General features: G+C 36.2%; 2 protein-coding genes across 2 annotated transcripts in view; one reads left to right on the top strand and one right to left on the bottom strand.

The window, feature by feature from the left end:
• Positions 1-287: 287 nt before the first annotated feature.
• On the top strand, positions 288-10,805 carry LOC131520345 (NACHT, LRR and PYD domains-containing protein 3-like). The gene is made up of 13 exons (XM_058744520.1): positions 288-320; positions 428-486; positions 978-1,179; positions 1,322-1,450; positions 1,677-1,793; positions 2,009-2,131; positions 2,376-2,492; positions 3,750-3,872; positions 5,137-6,945; positions 7,307-7,480; positions 9,508-9,681; positions 10,101-10,279; positions 10,628-10,805. Coding segments are annotated over exons 1-13 (3,210 nt in total). The 5' UTR covers positions 288-318; the 3' UTR covers positions 10,630-10,805.
• A 3,383-nt stretch (positions 10,806-14,188) lies between these two features.
• Positions 14,189-25,970, bottom strand: part of grik1b (glutamate receptor, ionotropic, kainate 1b) — a 30,871-nt gene continuing 19,089 nt past the window's right edge. The window contains exons 7-15 of the mRNA XM_058744529.1: positions 25,714-25,857; positions 22,332-22,439; positions 20,578-20,691; positions 20,297-20,500; positions 19,955-20,178; positions 18,884-19,002; positions 18,402-18,619; positions 16,858-17,083; positions 14,189-15,983 (exon numbers count right to left, since the gene is read on the bottom strand). Of these exons, the coding sequence (XP_058600512.1) occupies positions 15,694-15,983; positions 16,858-17,083; positions 18,402-18,619; positions 18,884-19,002; positions 19,955-20,178; positions 20,297-20,500; positions 20,578-20,691; positions 22,332-22,439; positions 25,714-25,857 (1,647 nt within the window). The 3' untranslated portion in view covers positions 14,189-15,693. The remainder of the gene's footprint in view (positions 15,984-16,857; positions 17,084-18,401; positions 18,620-18,883; positions 19,003-19,954; positions 20,179-20,296; positions 20,501-20,577; positions 20,692-22,331; positions 22,440-25,713; positions 25,858-25,970) is intronic.

Genomic DNA, 25,970 nt, shown 5'->3' with positions numbered 1-25,970 from the left:
ACAACATGACTGGTATAAATGGTGCACACCATAAATATATAATAATTTATATAGATTTATACAATAAATAAATCTACTTGTTGCATTTATTTAATCATCATAAACTTTTACACTGAACCCCCACCCTCCAAAACCTTAAAAAAGTAATAAAATATCGCCCCCTTCTGGCTATCAAGAGTCATGCATAATACGTACTGCGGTTCATATGAAAATCAAGCCATTAAAAAAAAACAACAACATAAAACACAGACTTAAATTTCGGACAGAAATCAAATTATTGACTGACCCCTGTACATGCTGTAATTACCTTACCTCCCAATGTAAATAATAATCGTCAGAAATGTTACTGCATGCCTTTGATTCTGCAGTGGTTCATTCCTGCAATGGTTTTGCCTGATTTAACTAAAGTGAAAGTTTGTTTCTTCAGGGGCCATTTTGTGGCTAAAATAACTGCAACTCGAATTGCAAAACAAAATAGCAGAAAGAGTGAGTATCAAATATGATCGTTTTATCGACCAAAGCATGCATGAAGTTTGCTTGTACTTGTACGTACTTTATACATATCCGGTGAAAGACAGTTACAGAATCATAATGTAGTAAAGTTAAGTCTTTGTCCATTTGACCTTTAAGTGAGTTAGGTCTGTTTATAAACATAACTAATTTAATATTTGTGTAGTGTAGACTCCTAAATTTTGGCTACGCCCTTTTCCCAAACTTCATCTACGCGTCTTTGTCAAGAACATTATGATCATTTTAGTTTACGTAATACTTTAAAAACTGGACATATCTCCATGTAAATGAGAACTTGTGGACGAGTGAAAAGGTCGTTTTTACTAGCGTTGTAATTATGTTTATGTTTACAGATGCATATGTGTGTAATAGAAACCAAATGGATGTCAGGAGTCTCTGGACTGCTATATGCAACAGTCAGAGGATTTTTGGATGTGGCATATAGTTTGTTTTGTTCTGTTTTACAGTTGGTTACATGCATTTCTCAATGACTGGTACAGTAGAGATTTTTAAGAGTCATCAGACTGTCAGTAACAGCAGTGTCTGTGGACTAAACTGTGGAACATTTTGTGGATGGATGTGTAAGAGATCAGACTTGTCTGATCCTCTGCAGCTCAATATGGACGACACACAGACATCCAGTAATGGAGACTCTTGTCCAGGAATCAGGTACTCTTTAAAGACTTAAACTGACACACCAGTAAAATAAATAGCACAGAGAAATCACAAGGGTCTCAGAGACTCTATCTAAGTAAAGATATGCCAGTATTCGTTACATTTATTCATACAGCTGTGTCTTTAACTGTTACAGTTCAGTCAAGCAGAAGAGAACAGGATCAGCAGAGCCCAGCTGTGTGTCCATGAAGAGCAGTCAGTCTATGGATCCACCACTGCGTCTTAATGATGGAAACAAATGCAGTAATATTTCTGCAAACATATGGTATCAGTATTTTGTACACATTGTAGAATATGACAGGAAATATTCATATGTTCTGCCATTTTATATTTTCATCTGATGTTTTCAAGTTCATGGTGCTGTTGACAGAATACAGCTCTACACTTCTGCTTTATGTAAAGCCGTCTGTTCTCCCTGATCTTAGGACGCTCTCATTGAATATTATAAAATCTGATTTATAGAATTACTGTTTATCTCTAAACTGTTTCAGCTCAGTCCATCAGAAGAGAACAGAATCAGCAGAGCCCAGCTATGTGTTTATGAAGAGCGATCAGTGTATGGATCCACCACTATGTTTTAATGATGGAAACACAAGATCTGGCAGCAGGTACAATAATATTTCAACTAACATGTGCTAACTGTATTACGTACACATTGTAGAATATGACAGGAAATTCATAATGTGAATGATGTCCATTCATATTTTGATGAATAACTGCCATTTATATCTGATTTTTTTCATCTTCATGGTGCTGTTCACACAAAAGCACTTAATACAGGATACAGATTTGCAATTCTGCCTATATATGCCTTCTGTTACAGTTCTGTCCATCAGAAGAGAGCAGAATCACGAGAGCCCAGCTATGTGTTTATGAAGAGCGATCAGTCTATGGATCCACCACTACGTTTTGACGTTGGAAACATGCCATCAGGCTGCAGTTACAGGTAATATTTCTGCAAACATACGGAGTCAGTATTTTGTATACACTGAGATGGAAATTCATAATGTGAATGATGTGCTGGAGTTTATATTTTCATCGAATGTTTTCATGTTCCTGGTGCTGTTCAGACTAAAGCACTTAGTTCAAGATACAGATTTGCAATTCTCTGTGAGTCTTCTGTTCTCCTTGACCTTGAATATTATAAAATCTGCTTTATAAAATTGCTGTTTATCTCTAAACTACTTCAGATCAATCCAGCATAAGAGAACAGAATCAGCAGAGCCCAGCTGTGTGTCTATGAAGAGTGATAAGTCTATGGATCCACCACTGCGTTTTAACATTGGAAACACATCATCTGCCACCAGGTACTGTAAACATATGGTAAACAATTTGATTAAAGATTATGAGGGCACTTTTTTGAAATAATAATAATTATGTGCATGGATCAATCATTTATAATAAATGTAATTAATTCCTTGAAAAAGCTAGGAAACAATTTTCACTCAGAAATTGATAGTAAATTTAACCATATGTTTAAGGTGACATATTGGTGACTTTGCTGACTCACTTTGTTTGCAAAATTTTGTTTGTAAAAATACTATAATTTTAATGGTAATAATGGTCTTATTTAAATTTAAGTCGTTTACTTTAAGTATTTTTAACATGAATACAAATCATTTGTGAAGGATTCATATTGATCGTGTTAAAACATCTGAAAAAAAAACAATAACATTGATAGAAAATATTTTACATAAAAAAAAATCTGTCCATTATAAAGGTAAGGATAAAATAAATAAATAAATGGAATCATCTTTCTGCAAAAGCAAAATAAGGTAACATTACCATCACACATACAGTAATGAAAAGATAATAATTATTGTATAGGTTGTACAGTGATTACAAACCAGCTTAATTCAAACAATAAGTCCTCAGTCTGTAGATATAAACTGATGTCCAGTGCACACCCGATATGAATTAATAATTAATTACATTAAATCGAATTTAGCATATTTAAAGCCAAGAGAGGTACAAAACAAAGCATAGGTTCAACCAAAGTTCACAGTTCTAGCGCTCGTATTTAAAATGAAACATCTGCCTATAAGTTAATATTAGAAAGAAATTACTTACAAGCCACTCGTATTCAACACAGATGGAGTACGCTAACAACTGCTTTATTGGATGAATGCATTAGCTAAGGTAACTGACCTGTTAGCAAACTTTATCCAAGGAGAGTGCACACATGGACATTTTGAATAACTTGAAAAGAAAATAGTGGTAACATGCAACACGACTAAACGTTAAGTAGTTTAATCTATTTCTTTACGTGAAATCTCTGTGGAGAAAAAGCTTCCGTTGGACAAGTCTGTTAATGGTTTCTTTCTGTGCACCTCTGTGTAGAGTAAATTTTAATCACTTTTTTTTTTTTTTTGCATCAGTTGATTAGATGATAAAACACAAAGTAAATATTACTTTGGATTTTCTATTCACATGTATTTACTGTTGAATGAATGAATGGAGCATTTATATATAGCGCTTTTATTGTGTATTGCTATACACCATACATTAAATACATACCATACATATTGTTCAATAAAAAGTTACTCTTAATCTGGTGTTCACAGAAAGAGAAAAAACAGCATGAGAGAGCATCTCTTCCAGTTACCAAACCCCAGCCATGTGCCTGTGAAAAGTGACTGTTCAGTGGATTACCAAATATGTCTCAATGGTGGAAACACTGGCCACCGGTACAGTTTGTAAAGTTTTAAATGTTTTATTGCTCATTATTTGTGGTGCACATTGTTGACTGTACATTGTTGATCATGCTTGTTAAATCCTCACCTGACATTCTTACATAAACTTAGATCTTAACATCAGCAGGCACACAATGCAAAAAGCATAATTTGTATTATCAACTGCTAGTTTAAAAGCACTAATATTTTTAGTTATATTTACTGATTAATCTGCTTTAGTTTGTGTAAAGCAATACGTCATGTGTCTGATATATGTTTGCACTCCACTTAAAAGAGGTTTTGTATATAGTATGTCAGATACTATCATGCGTTGATGCCTTCCTAGTGATTACCTAACTCCTCCACAGACCAACCAGTTTAGATCTGCACACAGTGGATTTTATGTTTCTAAATTTTTTCTGTTTTAGCAGTAGCAGCACCAGCGTACACAGAGCTAGTCTGCCAAAACCTTTAAAAGGATAGTTCACCCAAAAATAAAGTGTCTCTCATCGTTTACTCACCCTTATGCCATTCTATCTTTCTTCAGATGAACACAAACAAAGAAAAAAATAACCCACCTTTGTGAGTCCATGTAATGCAAATTAATAGGTGGCATAATTATAAAGTTATTCAATATGCATCACCTATGTGGAAAAATTAACTGCCCCTTTAAACTTAAAATCTAGTTCTGCCAACTTTAGCAGCAATAGCTGCAACCAAATGCTTCCTATAATCTTTCACAGTGCTGTGGTGGAACTTTGGCCTACTCTTCCTTGCAGAACTTTAGTTCAGCCACAGTGGAGGTTTTCAAGCATGAACTGCCTGTTTAAGGTCCTGCCACCGCATCTCGATTGGGTTCAAGTCAGGACTTTGACTAAGCCACTCCAAAACTATAATTTTCCTTTTTTTGAGCCATTCAGTGGTGGAATTACTCTTATGATTTGAATAGGATCTTTCATGGATGCCAGTGTTTTTCAGATAGTCCACCACTTTAGAATGAGATATACACAAAACAAAAGAAATCAGGATGGGTACAAACACTTTTTCACAACACTGTATTTTAAATTTCTAAACCTATTTTTCATTTTGCTTTATAAGAAATTAAGAAGTGGATTATTTTTTCTAAAAATCTTAATTTGTGTTCATCTGAAGGAGGAAAGTCATATATAACTGGAATGGCATGAGGTTGAGTATTGATGATAGATCTCTTTAAGTATTTTAAATAATTCAAATAGTTATCATGACTAAAGTGAAATAATGTGGTCATTTAATTTTACAGCCATGAAGTCCTCAACACATTTAGATCAAATCTGAAGAACAAGTTTGAGTGTCTGTATGAGGGAACGGCAAAGCAGGGAAACCCAACACTCCTGAATGAGATCTACACAGAGCTCTACATCACAGAGAGTGAGAGTGGAGAGATCAGTAATGAACATGAGGTGAGACAGATTGAGACACAATCCAGGAGAGCAGCAGCAGAGGACACACCGATCAAATGCAGTGACATCTTTAGACCTTTACCTGGACAAGACAAACCCATCAGAACTGTGCTGACAAAGGGAGTCGCTGGCATTGGAAAAACAGTCTCTGTGCAGAAGTTCATCCTGGACTGGGCTGAAGGGAAACAGAATCAGGACGTCCAGCTCATATTTCCACTTCCTTTCAGAGAACTCAATCTGATGAAGGACAAAACACTCAGTCTTTCAGACCTTCTTCATGTCTTTTTCCCTGAAACAAAAGAAATAGACATTTTCAGTGAAAAATATAAAGTGTTGTTCATCTTTGATGGTCTGGACGAGTGTCGTCTGTCTCTGGATTTTCAGAGCGATGTGAGGTTATGTGATGTAAGTCAATCAGCCTCAGTGGACGTGCTGCTGATGAACCTCATTGCAGAGAATCTGCTTCCCTCTGCTCTCATCTGGATCACCTCCAGACCAGCAGCAGCTGATCTCGTCCCCTCTGAGTGTGTCCATCGAGTGACAGAGGTACGAGGCTTCAGTGAGCCACAGAAGGAGGAATACTTCAGGAAGAGAATCAGTGATCAGAGTCTGGCCGATAGGATCATCTCACACCTGAAGTCATCAAGGAGCCTCTTCATCATGTGCCACATCCCAGTGTTCTGCTGGATCTCAGCCGCTGTTCTGGAGAAGATGTTGAGTCGAGCAGAGAGTGGAGAGATTCCCAAGACTCTCACTCAAATGTACACACACTTCCTGATGGCACAGATTAACATCAAAGACACAAAGTACAACGAGAAAAAGGACACAGACAAAAAGATGATTTTCAAACTGGGGAAACTGGCATACAAACAACTGGAAAAAGGCAATGTGATCTTCTATGAGGAAGACCTGAGAGAGTGTGGCATTGATGTGACAGAAGCATCAGTGTACTCAGGATTGTGCACTCAGATCTTCAGAGAGGAGTTTGGCTTGTATCAGGGGAAAGTCTTCTGCTTTGTTCATCTGAGCATTCAGGAACATCTAGCAGCTCTATATGCACACATCTCCTGTACAGTCCACAACAGAAATGTGTTTGACCAAATCACCAAACGTAGTTTGGTGTCTAAAATTAAGGACTGGTTTCAAATCAATTCATCAAAACATGTTTCATTATCTGAGTTGCATCAGAGAGCTGTGGATAAGGCACTACAGAGTAAAAATGGACATCTGGACTTTTTCCTGCGGTTCCTTCTGGGTCTGTCAGTGGATTCTCATCAGATTCTTCTACAAGGACTAATGAAAGAGACAATAAGCAGCTCTGACAGCAATGAGGAAACAGCTGAGTATGTCAAGAAGAAGATCAGGAGCAGTCACTCTCCGAAGAAATTCATCAATCTGTTCCACTGTCTGAATGAACTGGGTGATCATTCACTAGTGGAGGAAATACAGCAGTATATGAGATCTGGAACAATAAAGCAAGTCAAACTCTCTTCATCTCAGTGGTCAGCTGTAGCTTTTGTTTTGTTGACATCAGAGAAGGAGCTGGATGTGTTTGATCTCAAGACATTTGTTGTAGGAAGCAGTAAAGCTGAAAATATGAAAGTTTTTCAGAAGCTGCTGCCTGTGATTAAAGAATCCAGATCAGTTCAGTGAGTATCACTAAGAACAATCACTTCACTTTTAAAACTTTAAGAAAATCAAAATTAAAGCTCATAAATCTTCAGTTCTACAGTTGTTATCCAGAGTTTAGTTGTCGGTATTTTATGTTTTCTACACAGTTCTATCTGTGGATTAGTTCTAAACAAGTTTTAAGTTACAAATGAATTAATGCTATAAATATTGATTCAATTCAAATAATAAATTAAGAAATACATCTATGTCTGTGGGTTTTTCTTACAGAACGAATTAATTGCATTGGAATTGCAAATTATTGTTTATTGCAGCAAATTATTTTATTGCTTTTGTTTTCAATTCATAGTGTTTACAAGTATAATTTTAATTTCTCTGCAGCATAAGTGATTGTGGTGTCACAGATGAAGGTTGTGCTGCTCTGGCTTCAGCTCTGAGATCAAACCCCTCACACCTGAGACAACTGGATCTATCCTGGAATAAACTAGGAAGTTCTGGTGTGGCGCTTCTCTGTTCTGTACTCAAGAATCCTCAGTGTAAACTGGAGAAACTGTGGTAAGATCATATTTGACTCTGACACATGAAACACAAAGTAAAGTATATTTGAAGTGTTCAGCCTCTTTCTGCTGCTGTGAGTTCAGCTGATTGAGCTGTATATGACTGAACACATGAACTGCTCTTCAGTAATATGATACTGCAGGACTGAAATTGACTACAAACAGACTCGAACAGAGAGCAACAGTCTGTCCAGGGGAAACACTGAGTCCCTTAATCGAAACTTAGCAGTGGAAGATACACATATGGGACTGCCATAGGGAGTCACAACATATGGAGCACTAACCTAATATGAGAGTTCTGTTGAGGGATACTTAATGGGTTCTGCAGTGACTTCCACCACAAAATAAGCTGCATGAGAGCGCTTGACTGATGGAGAGGATAGTCCAGGGTTTATAAGACGGACCTGAATCTGGACTCAAGTGCACACATTATCACCTTACCAGGTATCTGAATTCAGGTGTTAGTACCCAGAACTCTGGATTAAACTGGTTCCATTCACAGATTATAGAATCTGGCAAATGTATTAGGTGTAGCCCTGCCCGCAGCTCTACAAATGTCTGCTAGTGAGGCACCATTTGCCAAAGCTGGCAAAGCAACAACGCCCCTGGTTGAGTGAGCTCTCACTCCTTAGGGGCATGGTAAGCCTCTGGCCTGATAAACCATGAGAATCGCATCCACAATCCAATGGGAGATTCTCTGTTAGGAGACAGCCTTCCCCTTCTGCTGTCCTACAAATCAGACAAAGAGCTGTTCAGACGATTTGAAACTCTGTGTGTGTTCCAGATAGATGTGCAGGGCTTGCATCGGGCACAACAAAGACAGGTCTGGGTCTCCCTCGTCAGGAGGGATAGCTTGCAGGGTCACCACTTTCGTCCCTAGTGAGAACCTTAGGTGCAGGTCGGGTCTTAGGACAATGTAAGATTCTGCTGGCCTAAATTCTAGGCACATTTCATTGACAGAGAAGGCTTACAAATCCCTCATCCGCTTGATAGAAATGTGCACAGTCGGGTAGTCCTTCTTCATAGAGAGGGCACTAAGGAAGGATAGGACTGATCCAATACCACATCTCTGGAGGTTCTCCCCGGAATGAACACCAGTTAATGAAAATGTGCCACTTCAGGTCATATAGCCACCTCGTAGAGTGGGCCCTAGCCTGATTAATGGTATTTACCACTGCGGGTGAAAGCCCTCTGAATTCCTCCTCGTCCCATCCAGGGACCAGACATGGAGGTTAAAGAGGTCTGGGTGTAGGTGCCAGATTGTGCTCTGCCCCTGACAAAAGAAGCTCCCTCCTCAGGGGCATCTGCCAGGGAGGGCTTGATGCATGAGCTTCGAGAACCAGGTCTTGTTGGGACAAAATGGCGCCACCATCAGGACCTGTTCCATATCCTCCCTGACTTTGAGTCTGTGCGATGAGGCTCACTTGGGGGAATGCATACTTGCGTAGGCCCTTGGGCCAGCTGTGCATCAGTGTGTCCGTGCTGAGGTGAGCCTCGGTCAGGGAATACCACAATGGGCAATGGGAGGATTTTTATGAGGCAAACTGATCTATCAGATCTATCTGGGGTGGAGCGTGGCTGAGTGTCGTGCTCGGACCCCAAGAATCAATTATCCAGCCGAAAGCGCTCAGGGGAGGGTGGGGGAGTCCGCTCAAGCCCAATGCTCTGAGCTGTAAGCATGGCTGCCATCTCAACGTCAGCCTCAGACTGAAATGTGGCATCCGGAGCAGTTCCAGCCAAGTCATTTGCTTCCAGTGGTTCCAGCCTGCTCTCCCAATGCTGCAATCGACAGCTCATGTAGGCATTGGTTGGTTTTAAGTGGGTTTTGTCACCATGGTAACTAACGCTACATGGCTATTCTAGAGCAGGTTTTATTCTGGAATTTGAAAGAATTCAAAACCAAAATTGCCAGTCTTTTACCTACTAATTATTTATTATACTTGTATGAATTATAGTTATTTATAATTTTCCACCCAGCACTAATCTGAACTGAAAGAGTGAAGAGTATGTCATTGTTCTCTACAGGTTGTGGGAATGTGGTGTCACAGCTGAAGGTTGTGCTGCTCTGGCATCATTTCTGAGATCAAACCCCTCACACCTGAGAGAACTGGTTTTGTCTTGGAATAATCTACGAGATTTGGGTGTGAGGCTTCTTTGTACTGGACTTAAAGATCCTCAGTGTAAACTGGAGAAACTGTGGTAAGATCATTTCTCTGATAGTCACACGTTTTTGTCCTCAGTAAGACGCGTTTAATGTACCTTTAATGTAAACTCTAAAATCAGCCAAGAAAATAATTGTTCAGTAAACATACTAAATCTCAGCACAAATGATCTCATTACTCCTTGAATGTCTTTATTCAGTTCACCATAATACTATTCAATTTATAAGCTGCCACAGACCTAACATGACACAGTTGCTAATCTTATTTAACTGTTCAGTTCTGAAGCACATAACAGTTTCAAACAGCACCGTTGATCATCAACATGCATAAATCTCATTCTATCAGCAGCAGTATGTGGCAGTGCTTGCCCTTATATCTCCTCCCTGCTCTGAGACCAGAGTCAATAACAAGCTACAGACATCTCAACTACAGTTCACATTGTGTGATTCTCTACAGGTTAAGAGAATGTGGTGTCACAGATGAAGGTTGTGCTGCTCTGGCTTCAGCTCTGAGGTCAAACCCCTCACACCTGAGACATCTTAGTTTGTCTGAGAATAACTTGGGATGTTCTGAAGTGCAGTTACTGTCTGATCTAAAGGATGATCCACATTATAAATTGTTGGAACTATACTATTGTGAGTATATTTTTATTTAAAGCTTTTAAATAGACTAACAGGCTATCATAGACTAACATATGTGTTTAACTGGAGAATGTAATAGTCTCTGTATTTAATAAGAGTTTAATTCTGTGATATCTGAAAATGAATATGTCTTCTCTTACATTGTCTGTGTGTTAAGTGATAAAGAGAAAGTTGTTGGTCTTTTACCGTTATTAATCTATGAGCAGTCTTTCATTCATATCTCTGATAACATGCCGTAATATGAATATCCTAATATCTCTGGCTGTGTGTTTTTCTGAAATGCATCTGCTGAAGCGATGTGACAGCAGTAATGTCTTATACTGTCTGTGTGTTTTATTGTAGGACTCTCAGTATTTAGACGTCAGCTGATGGTGAATAAGGAGCTGCTGCAGAGACACACAGTCACACAATCAACAGAGACTGAACACAGTGAAGAACTGTGATTCTACTGCTTTACCAGCAGAGGGCAGAAAACACTACAAATTATTTCAGCATTTGTTTCACTGTCAATTCATCAACACCTTTATTATTGCCATTACAGTGTATGCATTTAAGGAATTAGCAAAGCTATTCATTTTTACTATTATTATTTATAATATTTTACATACTTTACGACTTATATTAGTTAATGAGCAATGTACATTTTAGAGCTACAGCTGAATATATTTAACCAATTAATTTCCATTGCGACTCTCCAGTAAATTGTGAACCCACTTGTCACAATAATTACATTCCTCGCCACTTACGCAAAACCATTTGTTAAGCTATAATATTGTAAGTATGGGGGGTTTTGTTGTCATAGTATTTTAGGAAAAAAATACATTCAAGGGGCCTTATCGTTCCCTATCATAGAGAACCATTTAAAGCTTTTAAACGTGCAGAGAGAAGATGGGCAGACACACTGATAACATACAAGTAAAAAAATAAACTCACATCACATATGCAGAGAAAGATACGAAGAGTGATTATTCCAGACGTTACAAGCACTACAATACCGAGAGCTGCTCTGAGGAGGAAACAGCTGTGCTGCGGCACAAGGTCATAGATCCATAATCCTGCGCTGTGCGACGCTAGATTAAAAACTCCCAGTTTTGATTAAGAAAGCAGGGTTAGAGGATTACGGTCCAGTGAACAAAAATGAAAGCAGTTTTAAACTCAATCCCAGAGTTCATCAAAAATACAAACCTCAGACTGTCATCTCAACCGCAGATTAATGCAAAAGCTCCTTTCAAGCTTCTGTGCAGCTCATACTTTCATTCAACAGAAGAGATGCTATGTGCCAGTGTCTTGCTACAAAAAAGTCAGAATTATGAGATAAAAAGTCATTACGACATGAAGTCAAATTTCAACAGTTCATCTCATAAATACAAATTAATTTCATGTCATAATTCAGATTTTTTTTTTGTCACCATGTAGTCTTGATTTCATAATAAATATAATAATAAAATAAAAGGATAATTTCAAATTATGTCAGTTATGACTATCTCAGTTCCATTTTGTCAATTTAGACTTTTTAAACTAACAATTACAACAATGTGCCATAATTTTGATTTTATTTAAATGAGTTTTGTGTATTATCTAGTCATTTTGACTGATTATATAATAATTGACTTTTAATCTCATAATTATGATTTTCCAAAGCAATACTTTACTATTCCCTTGTTCAATAACTAGACAAAATATGTGTGAAGAAAGTGCTTTTTAAAAGGTTACTTATAGCAAATAAAAATGTTTGAACATTTTTGCATTAGATCAAGCATCTGTATTTGCATTCCATTTTCACTCAATTTCTTTTAATTTTTTTTGTCCCTGAGAAAATAAATACTTTTTTTTTTTTAAATCGGTGTAAAGAGTGAGTACATTTTACCCAGATCAGTGGAGGATGACGTTTGTTTTCACCTTCAGTTTCATCTCATGGACAGATGGAAGAAATGAGAGTGCAAGACTTTTTCCATTTGGTTTTCTCTGACTTAAAATCCCATTTGATGGGAGGCAGAAATCACACCCACTGTACATGAGACATCTGATCTGATCTTCATTTGCATGGAATCATTTCACAGGTCTCTTATGAACTCAGAAATGGTTCTTTTGATGGGCTGAGCCCTGAAGCCACCGCTCATAATCATATGGAAATTGTGAGACATGAGAAGTGAAAAACAGACAAAAACTGGCATATTCATTGCAGATATCGGAGGGTTCAAAGAGGACTTTACCAAACCTGAGGAGAGATGTCAAGCCCTCATAGAAGCTCCATAGTACCTCCATATGGTCACCTGTTCTTCAATTATTCAGAAAATGCTTGTAAAGGTTTACAAGAAATCAATTGTTCACCTAAAAATGAAACGTTTCAGGCACCAAACAGCACTGGTTCACATGTGTGTAATGAGTGCTGAAGCATTTGGGACAAAAGCAACTTAAATTTTAGTGTGTCCCTCCAAAAAAAAAAAAAAAAAAAGCTGTTGAATGACTTTAGAAACATGAAACATGAAACCGCAAGTTACTTGCGGAGTTATTTTTTTATGAGGGTTGTGCTTCGGCACTGCTCCTGTGCGCGGATGAATCTTCCTACAAAAATGTCACCCGAACAAGTAAGTAACATCTGGTGCTTTGTTCTGATAAAATAAAAACGTAAATGTTCTAAAACAAATCATGTCACTGATGTTTATTTCTATTGATTGCTCCGTTCAGCGGATCACAAAGTAGAATTGCTTCACGCATATCTAACAGCATTAACGCTTTCTCTTTTTGACTAAGGACAAAGGTTTCTTAGATTGACACCAGGTTCCCCAGATGTTAACGATAATTGTTGTTTAGAACTTTACTAATAAAAAGCAGCAATCAAGATGACATGTTTAAATTCTAAGCAATTGTTGTAAGAACAGACAACAAACACTGTTGTTTCTGTTTACGGACTTGACGTAAACACGCGAAGACGCTAATTTCCCGCGAAATCGGACCCGACTCCTATAAACCAATAAGCCTGCCGTTGAAAATCGAGGTAAGATAAGGATTTGTTCAATAACTGATTTTTGTTAAAGGGTTACTCCAACCCAAAATGAAAATTTTGTCATTAATCACTTACCCCCATGTTGTTCCAAACCCATAAAAGCTTCATTTGTCTTCGGAACACAATTTAAGATATTTTGGATGAAAAGTATGAAAGACATCGTCAAAATAGTCCATCTGCCATCAGTGGTTCAAACGTAATTTTACGAGGCTACAAGAATACATTTTGTACACAAAGAAAACAAAAATAACTACTTTATTCACCAATTTGTCAGTGTCACCATAGTGCCATTTTGGAGAGTATCCACTGAACGCGAACAGCGTACGCTGTTCTGTGTCAGCCGCACCACATGGATACCTTTTCTATGATTATTTACGCTTTGATTTGAATGAAAACAGCGAATCACAGAATAGCGTTCGCTGTTTGCGTCCATACTCTCCAAAATGGTGCTACAGTGGCGCGGTGGAGACGAATTGTTGAATAAAGTCGTTATTTTTGTTTTCTTTGTGTACAAAAAGTATTCTCGTAGCTTCGTAAACAAATGATGGCATTTGGACTATTTTGATGATGTCTTTCATACTTTTCTGGGCCTTGACAGTGTTAATTGTTTGGCAGTCAATGGGACAGTCACAAGCCTCCTGGTTTTCATCGAAAATATCTTAAATTGTGCTCCGAAGACAAACAAAGCTTTTACAGGTTTGGAACGACATGGGGGTAAGTGATTAATGACAAGATATTCATTTTGGGGTGGAGTATCCCTTTAATTTTTAAACAAAACTGTTACATACTGCAACTTTAATAAATGAAGGAAAATAAATCACAATGCTGTTTCAGCAGAAGCACATCACCAAAGAGGTTCAGTAATAAAATACTTGAATTCAATTCACATAGCCAACTTTCAGACGCAGAAGACGACGTCCATTCCTGAAAGAAACTTTGTGTTTCAAAAATTATTAAAGCACTTATCAAACTACAGGAGGCAAATAATTAAAAAAAAGAAATTAATCAAGAAACCAAGGAAAACAAATATATTGTGCTCATAAAGAAATCATTTCAAAGTGATAAAATATTTATATGCATTTTCATAAGTGTCAATACAAAAGCAGAAATGATGAAAAAATGAACTTGCACCTAGACTTAATAAAATGTAACCAGCCTGTTATTCAGAGTTTTTGTCCTAACCAGCTTCAACCACAAAAAGAGCCATGACAAGCATTTAGTTGTGTTGCGCAAATTCAAAATCCACATCACACTGCATATGAAACATTACATATGCTCTGTTCAGTTATGATTTTGTCACTTCCCTCAACATTTTCAATTTCAACGAGAACTCTTGTAATGCTGGTTCTGCATGTTAAATCTGCATTGTAGACATGTTTGCTCATTCTTACTATTAAAAAAGGGTTTATATAACACAGTTTTAAGACAAATGTTACTCACAGTCGTTGAATAAAATAAGTCATTTCATAAGAGAAAGGCTAAGACAGTCAGAACGAGTCTTTGAAGGTGATGTATGTAATTCCTACATCATCAAATGGGTTTCCCATCTACTATTTGACATTTCATGCATGCTAAAACAGAGTAACGTTGCATAAAATAACAAATTAATCATCATTACTATGCAATATTGAGAAACTGCTCTAAGCTCCATTTTGAGAAACTGATAATATTTTAATGCTATACTATCTGTCTCAGGTAATACGCTCTTGATAAATTCATAAATTCATGTGAAGACTTTACTGTAAAAATGCATTTACTGAAAAAGACATAAAACGAACCCATTTTTCCAAATAAATGTATCCTTTTTTTTTTTTTACAACTCTGACTTCCCCGTTATTGCAATGAATTGTAATGTGAAATCGTAATTCAAATAAAAATGTTTAAAACAAAATAAAACAGAATAATGTTGTGTGCACTCTTCGGGAAAATCAACCTATGAATGAATGATGTATAATTGACTCATTTTAACATGGAAAAATTACACACATCACCTATAATAAAACTCACAGACATGTCTTGTCATAAATTAAGGAGAAATATGTCTGTAAAGAATAAAACGTTCAAGTCTTTAAATCTAAACACAAACTACATGGATGTGAACTATTCTACAATATAGTAACTGGTGTAATAGTTGAACTGTGAACTTGCACTCTTAATTCATATTTTACTGACAGATACTTTTCATCTTATTGTGTGTCCATCTGAAAATGAAAAATGTAAAAAAACAATGAATTGAAAATGTTGCTCAGCGTCCAACGTCGCCAGCAATTCTCCCACGGCTGACATCATATAAGTATTGTTTAGTCAGAGTATATCTGGTTTTGAGAAGGCAGAGGAGCAAAAGTACATTATAAAACTCCCCCTGACGTCCTCTGAAGTCCTGTGATGTCCATCAGCTCCATCAGTATTTATTGTGCCATTCACACTGTCCCACGCTCACCTCCTCGATGTCCAGGTTCTTCCTGGATTTATAGATAAACTCGCCGATGGCCACGAACACGGACAGGACGAGTCCGGCCGCCAGAACGATGAAGATTCCTCCGATGTTCTCCACTCCCAGAGCGCTGGCCTCTTTACTGTCCTCCTCGGGACAGCCGTTTCCTCGCCACCACTTCTCCTTCATCATGTGCAGTTTGCCCTCCTCCTGTAACTGCAGGATGGCGATGGTCACCTTGTCACGATACGGGGAACCTGAGAAACCCAGAGTTTTTATCGTTAACTAAAACTATACAAAAACAAACGTTTTACTTAAAATAAACGTTAACTAAAATAATATATAAAATATTTCAGCTAGTTGCTAAGGCAACAGTTCTTATTTAAATTTAGTTTAACTTAATGTACTAAATTAACTCAAATGGAAATACAAATTTTAACTAAAAGAAAAACAAATAATTAAAAACTGGATGCAAATTATTCATAAAAACTATAATAATATCTCAATAATATTAAAATAACGTTGGTTTAGTTTGAAGTACTAAAATAATTAAAACTAAAACTGAAATAAAAATGACTTACTGTATAAATATACAGGTATTTAATAAACACTAATAACTGATAACAATGAGAAAAACACAACAAAATTACTACAACTTTAAATAAAATATAAATTAAACCATAAAAATTAAAAGTAAAATCTAGTTAATTAAAACTATGATACTACGACAACACAGGTTAATGGTACAAAAGTAACAAAGCTTCAAGTCCATTTTTTCTAGGATTTGTTATTTGTAAATATTTTTATAATGCCAGTACTTTTATTTTGCATTTTATTTTTGCAAAATATCACTGGTCCAAATTATGGTTCCTCTAACTAAATAAATAAATAACCTTTTAAACAAATAACATTTATAACAATTTATTGGTAACATTTTAGAATAAATTTTCACTTACATTACTTTCAACATTATTTACCTACATTGCTTGAACTAACAATGATAAATACTTTTTAGCATTTAATAGTCTTCGTTAATGTTAATTTTACATTTAATAATAGTTTTACAAACAAAAGCTGTATCTGTTACCATTATTCAAACATTTTTGACAAATTTTGACAATGTGAGCGTACCAATAGGAGTGCCGACTCCGTAGCCCTTTGAATCGATGAGTCCTCCGATCTGCGTGAGGTTGCAGTTTCTCTGGCTGATGTACTCGATGCTGGTGGACTCCATCAGAAGAGCGTAATCTGTGGTCAAAACACGCTGGATTCCCTCTCTGTTATTCTTCACCAGCGCCGTGTTCTTCCGGCTGCTCATGAACGCCCACATCTTCTCATAGGTGGAGATCTTTGATTTCTGTGAAAGATATATGATGGTATTATAGTGGAGCCCATGGGTTCGATTTCCAAGGAATATACGTACCTTGAATGCAATGTGGCTTTGGCAGCGTATATATATCAAATGAATACATGAAAATGTTTATATTAATGCAAGGAGCCACTTAAAGGTGTGTGACAATCTTTACTGAAGTTAAAAATCAATTAAAATAATAAAATAACTAAATAAATTAAATAATACAATATAACATTACACAGCATTAAATAAAATGTAAAAAAATAAATAATAAAATAAAATAATACAATATAACATCAAATAAAATGTAATTTAAACAAAATAAATAATAATATATAATAATATAAAATAACAATATAAATAAATAAATAAATTAATTAATAATAACAAATAAAATAAAAAAATAAAGGGATCGTCTCTTAAGAAAAAAATCTTAAGTGGTTTATTGTTTTATAAAATTTCAGTAACACTAATATGATAAAAGACAACCATTATTAATCATTGAAATATTAGTATGTATCTGCAAATTAGTCTAGTTCATTAACCTTCTTTGTTTTTACAGTTTTGAATGTTGATCATCTAATTAAAAAATAAGACAAGGCTGTATTATACATTTAAGTATTTTTAAAATGTAATTTTATTAATCAAATTCATAAAGATTCACAAGCATGTAAACTAAGCTGTCTCTGATATACACATTAAGTACAATTAAAGCAATGCATTGATCACCAGTCAGCATCCAGGACCATAACTATCATTTCATAATCAGAATTAAAAGCCAAAACTATTGTTTTCTGTAAGAGAATATTCATAATCTCCACTCCTAAAAACCATATGAAATTATTTACAGCCATAGTGCAAATTTCAAGGGTTTTTATAGGATGAGCAGTGTTTCATTCTGCCAAAAATTCATGTTATAGCTGTGAATAAATTTACAGTACGCTGATCTTACTGGATTTCCTGTACTTATGTCTTATTTCTGCCATGAAATCCTTCTTTGCTGTGCTGGTTTAGATCAGTGTTGTGACAGATGTCCTCATAACGCTCTCTTTCTCTATAAGCTGCTTTAATTCGCTCTGTACATGTATTTCCCGCTGGCTGAGGTCCGTGTCCTGCCAATCTGTGCGTGTAAAATCACAGGTTTTGTGTCTGGAGGTGTAACTGCTGTTTGCCCATCAAACCTCAAACCACCTGTCTCAATTCAGCGCCAAATGAATGTATCACACAAACCACCCACATATTGCATGAAATGTTAAACAGGCTGATTTTTTGCTTGTAATAAAGACTAATAATAATACAATATCAAAGCGAGTTGCCTAACCTTAAAGAAAGTCATAGTGGACCCGTCCCTCACGGCACCGTATTCAATCTTGGTCTGTTTGGCCAGATCATCGGCCGAGTCTATGGGCGAATCCATTCGCTCCACGGTGAGGAAGGCAGCCAGGTTAGCCGTGTAGGACGAGATGATGATGAGGGTGAAGAACCACCAGATACCTCCAACAATCCTGGTGGACAAAGCCTTGGGCATCAACTCCGATCCTGACCACGAGAAATAGACAACTAGTTAACAGATGAATGGTTAAAAATGCTGTAAAATGTTTTTTTTTTTATTAGTTTTACAATATATAATATAACACGATATAATATAATATAATATAATATAATAAAAAAATAAAATGCATGAAGAGAACATAATGAAATTGAAAGCACACACTATTTTCAGAGTTTAACTGGGATAATTTTGTAGATTTCAACACATTTGGCCACCCTAAAGTAGGAAACCATGTGTGTTAAATCTCATACCTTGCTGCATAAGAGCTCCAACACCAAACCAAACGCTGTTGATTAAGGTGAAGTTGTTCTCAACAACGTCTGAATCAGGGTTGCAGGGATGAGGGTTGTACCATTCATACGGGGTGAACCTAGAGAACAGCACCAACACACCAACATACTGTACATTCACTGTAAATGGACACAAATCAGCACTGTGGCTGATGCATTTTAAAAAATAAATTCAGGGCATCTGTTAAAACAAGCTAAATAAATACATGGTTGCAAGTTATAAGTTTAAAATTCTAAAATTCTTATTGCTTTATTTAAATCTTTTAAGTTGCCAATATTATTTGACGAGTTCTAACTGACATAATACTGTTGATCATTCCATCAACTTACATTGTGTGTAATTTAAACTAAAATGTTTAAAATTGTCCTGATAACCTGAAAATTGGGCATTAGATTTCTAGTTCTCAGCATCATTTGCATAAGACTGCATAAAGAGAATAGATGTGGAAATTAGGTGTTATACTGAAAGAATGGTCGTCTAAATTATTTAACATAACTGAATCAACCTAAATATACAAATTTATGCAAACAAATCAGGTAGAAATAACTATTTATATAGTTATACCTATTTATGTTGGAATTAGTTGGAATGGTAATCAACTAAAACAATTTTAGTGTTTATGCTACAAATTAAGCTCTACTAACTCAATGTAATTTACAGGTTGAACATAATTTCACGTTAAAAAGATTGATGTAAACTGTTGTTGTTAATATTATTAATTTATTTATTTACATTTTTTAGCCAAAACATGTCTTTAGAGTGTAAGCCAAAAAAGATAACATCACTAAAAATTATATTTTAACTGCAAATATTCAAATAGAAGTATGAATTAAAAAAGTGTATAATGAAGACACATTTGCATTTGTATTAAAAATGAGCTGGCCAAGACTGTGTTTTTGAGCTATTACTGCTTGGCAGTAAAACAAGAGCTAATTAACCACAATCCAATAAGACATTACAAGCATGAAACCGGTCCAATCTGAAGAATTTAATCCTATCTAAAGGTTAAAATGGGTTGTTATGGATTTTACCTGGCAATGACAAACAGCACACAGCTGACCCCGAGGCAGGCCAGCAGCACGTACATCCAAATGTCCGGAGAGAGCGGGTTCAGGAAAGAGAAGACGCCTGGATTGGTGCCATTGGGTTTGTGGTAGAGGATAGAGATTCCCAGAGTCATGAAGGGCTTGGAAAAATCGATGACTTTCTCTCGCACGTAAGTGATGGTGAGCGGTGCCACGGCCAAATCTGCCACCTAAAGCCAGTGAGAATTCATTCATGGGAACTCTCTTGACTCTTTAAGACCACTTGAAATGACTGACAAGGATACTAGCATACAGATGACCCACCAAACTCTTAATTATTAGACTTACATGATCGATCAGCTCTCTGACCATACCGTTCCACTCTCCTTTGTCATTCTGAGCTCCGTATTTCCCATCAGACACCAGTTTGACTTCATAGGAAAAGCCCAGGATGTTGGACAACTCCTTCAGGAGATCCAAACAGTAGCCTTCAAACCGATCATTCCCATACAGTGGCTTATCTGACTTCTTGTGCATCACATATGGGTTTTCCTGCAGGGACAAAAGTACAAAAGTGTTAGTTGCAGGTGGATGGTCTTGTTGATGTTCTGCATTTGGTTGATTCCTACCAGAATTGTGGTGACGACGAGCGTGCGGTTGGCCATGGAGTCAGTGATGTTGGTGTTTTTGTCTTTGTTGCTGTCTGTCAGGTTAAGGCCGGTGTTTGAGTTCCACACACCGATCTAAACAGATGCAGAACCACATGAGCAAATAGTTTAATTGTTCTGATGCCGAATAGTGTTTATTCTACAGGACAGATTAAGGGAATAATACACCCAAAAATTAAAAAAAATCTGTAATTTACTCATCCTCCTGTTGTCATGAGTTAAATGGGTGACATGAGAATGAGTAAAATATGACGCATTATTTATTTTAATATTTACCAGGGAGAAACGTGTGTACCGTTTTTACATATCTGTGGTTTAAAACAGTGTTAGTTAACTAAAACTAAAATCATTAAACACCAGTTAAAAAAAAAAAAAAAAACTGATATATTCTATGGAATAGAATGATCGATAGAAAGATGTGTAACACTTTTTTTTAGGGTCTCTTAACTAGTTGCTTATTAGCATAAATATTACTAGAATATTAGCCATTTATTAGTACTAATTAAGCACATATTAATGCCTTATTCTACATGACCTTATTCTACATCCCTAATCCTACCCAATAACTAAACTTAACAACTACCGCACTAACTATTAATTTATTGAGGGAAAAGTCGTAGTTAATGGTGAATAAGTGTTCCCTATTCTAAAGTGTTACCGAAAGATGATAGATAGATAGATAGATAGATAGATAGATAGATAGATAGATAGATAGATAGATAGATAGATAGATAGATAAGAATTACACACTTCAGTTTCAGCTTTAGGTCTAATAGGGCCAATAAAAACGACAATAAAGGGATTAAGGGCAAAATGGGAATAAATGCATACAGTACACCTGGATTACTTAGTGGAGCAAAGGAAAAGTACATTATCTAAGAGAAAACATATCTAGAAAGCCTTAAACATGCTGAGAACTGACTGTATTTTGAGTAATCTACTTCATATATTAATGTGCAAAGCAAGTGCTCTATCACTGCCTTCTTTTACATGACCAATTAATGTAAATCCACTGAAAGACGACGCAAGCAGTAACTCCTCTGAGATGATCTGTGTGTTTCTGTGCAGCACAGTAGCTTCATTCGCTATGCTACGTCACCTCTGTCTGATAGCTGTTGTCACGGGGAGTGTTGTAAAATATGCATTAAGAGAGAGTCCTCAAATTGAGCGCTTGGCGTGTGATTAGTGCTCATAAACAGATGTTTTATAAAATGAGCTCTCTGCATTGTTGACTCTATGAGTGATGTGATGTTTCATAAATGGATGCAGAACTCTTAGCTGCTTTATGTAGCGTTTGGTTTAGAGCCACCCGCTGAGAGTTTGACAGTGTTAGAAAAGGAAATAAATTAAGTTTATTTAATGCAATTATAAATAAGTATAATCCATAACTGAGCCATGAACTTGCCAACCTGAGAGTATATAAGACATCAATAACATCTAGACACCAGCACAAGAGGTATTAGCAGGTTGAGGGTCATAAATGGAAAAAGGGAAATAACACAATATCATTCAGTACCATGGTATGTTTTGTAAGGAGAAAAGGGACTCAAATATCACATTTTTGACGTTCAGTACAAACCTTCTTCCATACTTTGTTAAAACGACCACTTTCCATAAACTGCTTGTGAAAAGAAAACAAAAATTTGACATGTATGACAGATATTATAGTTTAGACAGATGCTGATCATGCAAACGGGATTATGTTCTGGTTTTACCTTTTCCATCCCGTCCTCTTTCAGACTGATAATGTCGAGGTCGAAGTCTTTCCTCAGGCCGTCCGTCTTGTTTATGATGATCTGTCCGGTCAGTCCGTTCCACTGAGCCTACAAGAGAGAAGAAATCTGATTTCATTCCAGAACAGGCGTTTAGATTAAAAATGAGGGTGTCGTAATAAAGACAGAGATGATAAAACTCTGATTGCTCATTTGCTTTTATTTTAAGTCTCACTTTAGAGGCCAGATGCAGCATTATCATCATCATCATTAGTTGAGAATGTGTTTTTGGCTCATGCTCAGCCTAGTGTTTCCAACTTTTCCTTGATGCATTAGCTTACACACACATTGTTATGTGTTTTGGGAGGCTTTCTGCCATTATATTAATAGTACAGTGAAGTGCAGACAGGAAAGTAAGAGTGAGCGGGAATGAGACTGTGACATAAACCAGATCAGACTCAAACCTGGGAACCCATGAACCAACAACACTTATGTGATCACAGTGCCACAGCATAAAATATATTTATTTATTTTATTTTTTATGTTATATATTTAAGAGCATGTATATAAGGATGGTGATTCATTTTTTTTAATTCTAAACGATTATATTATTTATTTCTATTCTGTTATAATTCTATTTTTATTAACTGGATTAATTCTTTCTAAATAAATAAATAAATTAATTAATTAAATACATTAATTCATGAAATAAAAATATGATTTAATGAATTTAATTTAATCAAATATAAACTGCATTTAATTATAGAAATACATTATATTTTTTCTAACAAGCACTTTGTATTTATGTTAAATAAATACATATATTTATTAGCTAACACTTTATTTCGATAGTCCACTTTAGACATTCTACTAACAGTAAGTAACTTTGCAACTACATGTCAACTAGCAGTCATTAGAGTATCAGTAGACTGTCTGCTTAATATCTTCTAACACTTTATTTTGATGGGTCCACAACATACAACATACTGACTATGAGAAACTTATTCTACTAACCCTAAACCTGCCCTAACAGTCTACTCTGAGAGTTAGTAGACATGTAGTTGCAAATTAATGAGAATTAGTCGACATGTTGTTGACATGTACTTACAAATGTCAAAAGTGGACTATCAAAATAAAGTGTAACCATTTATTAAATAAATTTATTAATCTAATTATTGTTTCATTAAAAAAATAAAAAAATTAAAAAAAATATTTGACTTTCAAATGCATTTTTTTTTTCTACCAAGCACTTTTTAGTGTCAGGTCCTTGAGCATAAGGCTTTGAAATGTAAACTGTCCAGCTAGTTATACTTTCCCAAAGACATTATTAGAGGTAAAGTATATCTGGCTTTCAGGTTGAGAATACACACATACTACACACACACACACATATGCATACGTATACATGTATATATGAAGAGTTCAGATGCAAAAGCCTCTAAGTGCCATCTGAAATTTTCTTCTAAAATGAGCATTTTTATCAGGCTCATATATTTATGTTCAGTTATTTCATTTTAATTGCATAGAAAAGGACCTATGCACTGCAATTAGAGTAAAATTACTGAACCTAAACATAGGAGCCATAGAGGAGAAAATGCTCATTTTAGAAGAAAATATATATATATATTTATACACACAGATACAGCCCCATTCATCTAGTGACAAATTGCTAAGAGGAAAAAAAAAAACCAAAAAAAAAAAAATCACATGATCAACAGAAGTGCCTAAAGCAATAGATCAACTCAGTTCTGCAAGGAGTTGTTAGTAAATGGACTCTATAATCAAGCTCATGGAGTGAATATGTGAGGTCTGAAGCCAAATGGAGCGACGATCTTTCCAACACATGATTCAGTGGATCTTTTATCAGAACACGTGAATTTATGAGGATGCGGTGCTCATATAGTCAACAGACGTTCAAGCCTCGTGTGCAAATCCAATGGATTATTTCTTTAATTTGCTGTTCTTTAAGAATTCAAATGAGGTGGATAGCATTCATAATCTTCACATACAGTAGTGGAGCACAGACTGACTTCATATACTCACACTGAGGTCACATGACCTTTGTCCAGATTTGTTCTAGTCATTATTCTCTAGTATAAATCTCACTTGATCTTTCCATCTCTATCACACCCTGCTCAGATCACATGCACAGTGAGCTTCAATTACCAAAATCACACAAGATTAAACGCCAGAACCAGCAGTGCTTAATGTAGACTGCATTAACTGTCCCATTCACGCTCACTAAGATCAGGAAGGTGACATCTACATCATCACTAGCAAGGGCATAGGTTTGATTTTGGCATTGGTGGGGACACAACAGACATGTCATAGCATCTCTACTAAATTCTACGCCCTTGAAAATCATAACAAGCGATGCCCGACTTAGGAAACTATAGTTTCTCTTTAAATATGAAGAGGTCAAACAACAGGTTAATGAGTTAATCCAAACACAAACACAAACTTGTGGACGTAATTATAAGTCAGACACTGAAGTGAGTTTGTGTTTTTGTCATTAACTATGGTTTTGCTTCACTAACCATAGTTTAACCATGGTATTTCTAGTAAAACTGTGGTTAAACAAAAAAAAATACATTGTTAATTTTCTTAAAGGATTTGTATACAGCATGTTTATACTTTCTTTGTTTTGTTTTTATTAGTGAACTGCCTTAATAATTGGATGTTTTGTACTGCTTGATAAAAAAAAGAAGAAAAAAAAAGAAATCAGAAAAAAAGATACTCAATGTACGCTCCCAAATCCCAACCTAAATCAAATGATTTGCGATACGCGATCTGGTTGGAGCGCTTCGAAACAGTGAATCAGACCTTTTTCACATTTATGGGTTTTCAGCAGCGGAAGCTAGGTTAATGTTGTCATGTCGGTCCATTTGGTAACAATTCCGTTCAGCACCACTAGTAGAGCAGAAATGACACGCTTCACCTTTAAATGAACACAGCCCCACTGTAATGAGTTCACCCATACTGCATCACTAATTCAGCTAGAGTCATTACGCTCTCGTCCAACACACATTCATCCTCGGACTGCAATGCCAACATGCTGACTCAACAATACCTCCTCCAACACAGGAAGCCCTGACAAGAACACTTGGAAGTTATCATTGGGAGAGAGAGATTGTCCACACATAAATCATCTGCAGCTGTTTAGAAGTGGCTCGAAACACTTTCCAGAGAAGTGAGTAATGATGCATTTAGACTAAACAGACTGAACTCTCTATCAGAGTTCAGAAGCGTCTGACACAGTTTAAAAGATTATAAATGATAATTCAGTCATCATTTTCTCATTCCAAACATACATGATGAGTAAATGATGATCTGTGGGTGAACTGTTCGTTTGGTTTTGGACGAGGGTTTAAACAGGTGCGTTTACCTCTTTGAACATGCTGATGAATCGCGAGCCGAAGCGCCAGGGTTTGTGTCGGTGACACTGCAGTGAGCTGACGGTGATCTGAGACGCTCGCTGGGATGCAGCAGCGACCATATACACAGCATCATACATCAGCGCAGCTTCAGTCTGCAGCACAGACATAAATGAGCCATTACACAGGAGAAGGAGGTGACTTGTGGCCAAGTATGGTGACCCATACTTGGAATTTGTGCTCTGCATTTAACCTATTCAACTGCACA

The sequence above is a fragment of the Onychostoma macrolepis genome, chromosome 15 (genome assembly GCF_012432095.1).
Source record: "Onychostoma macrolepis isolate SWU-2019 chromosome 15, ASM1243209v1, whole genome shotgun sequence".
Lineage (NCBI taxonomy): Eukaryota > Metazoa > Chordata > Actinopteri > Cypriniformes > Cyprinidae > Onychostoma > Onychostoma macrolepis.
This window is presented reverse-complemented; position numbering and strand designations above follow the sequence as displayed.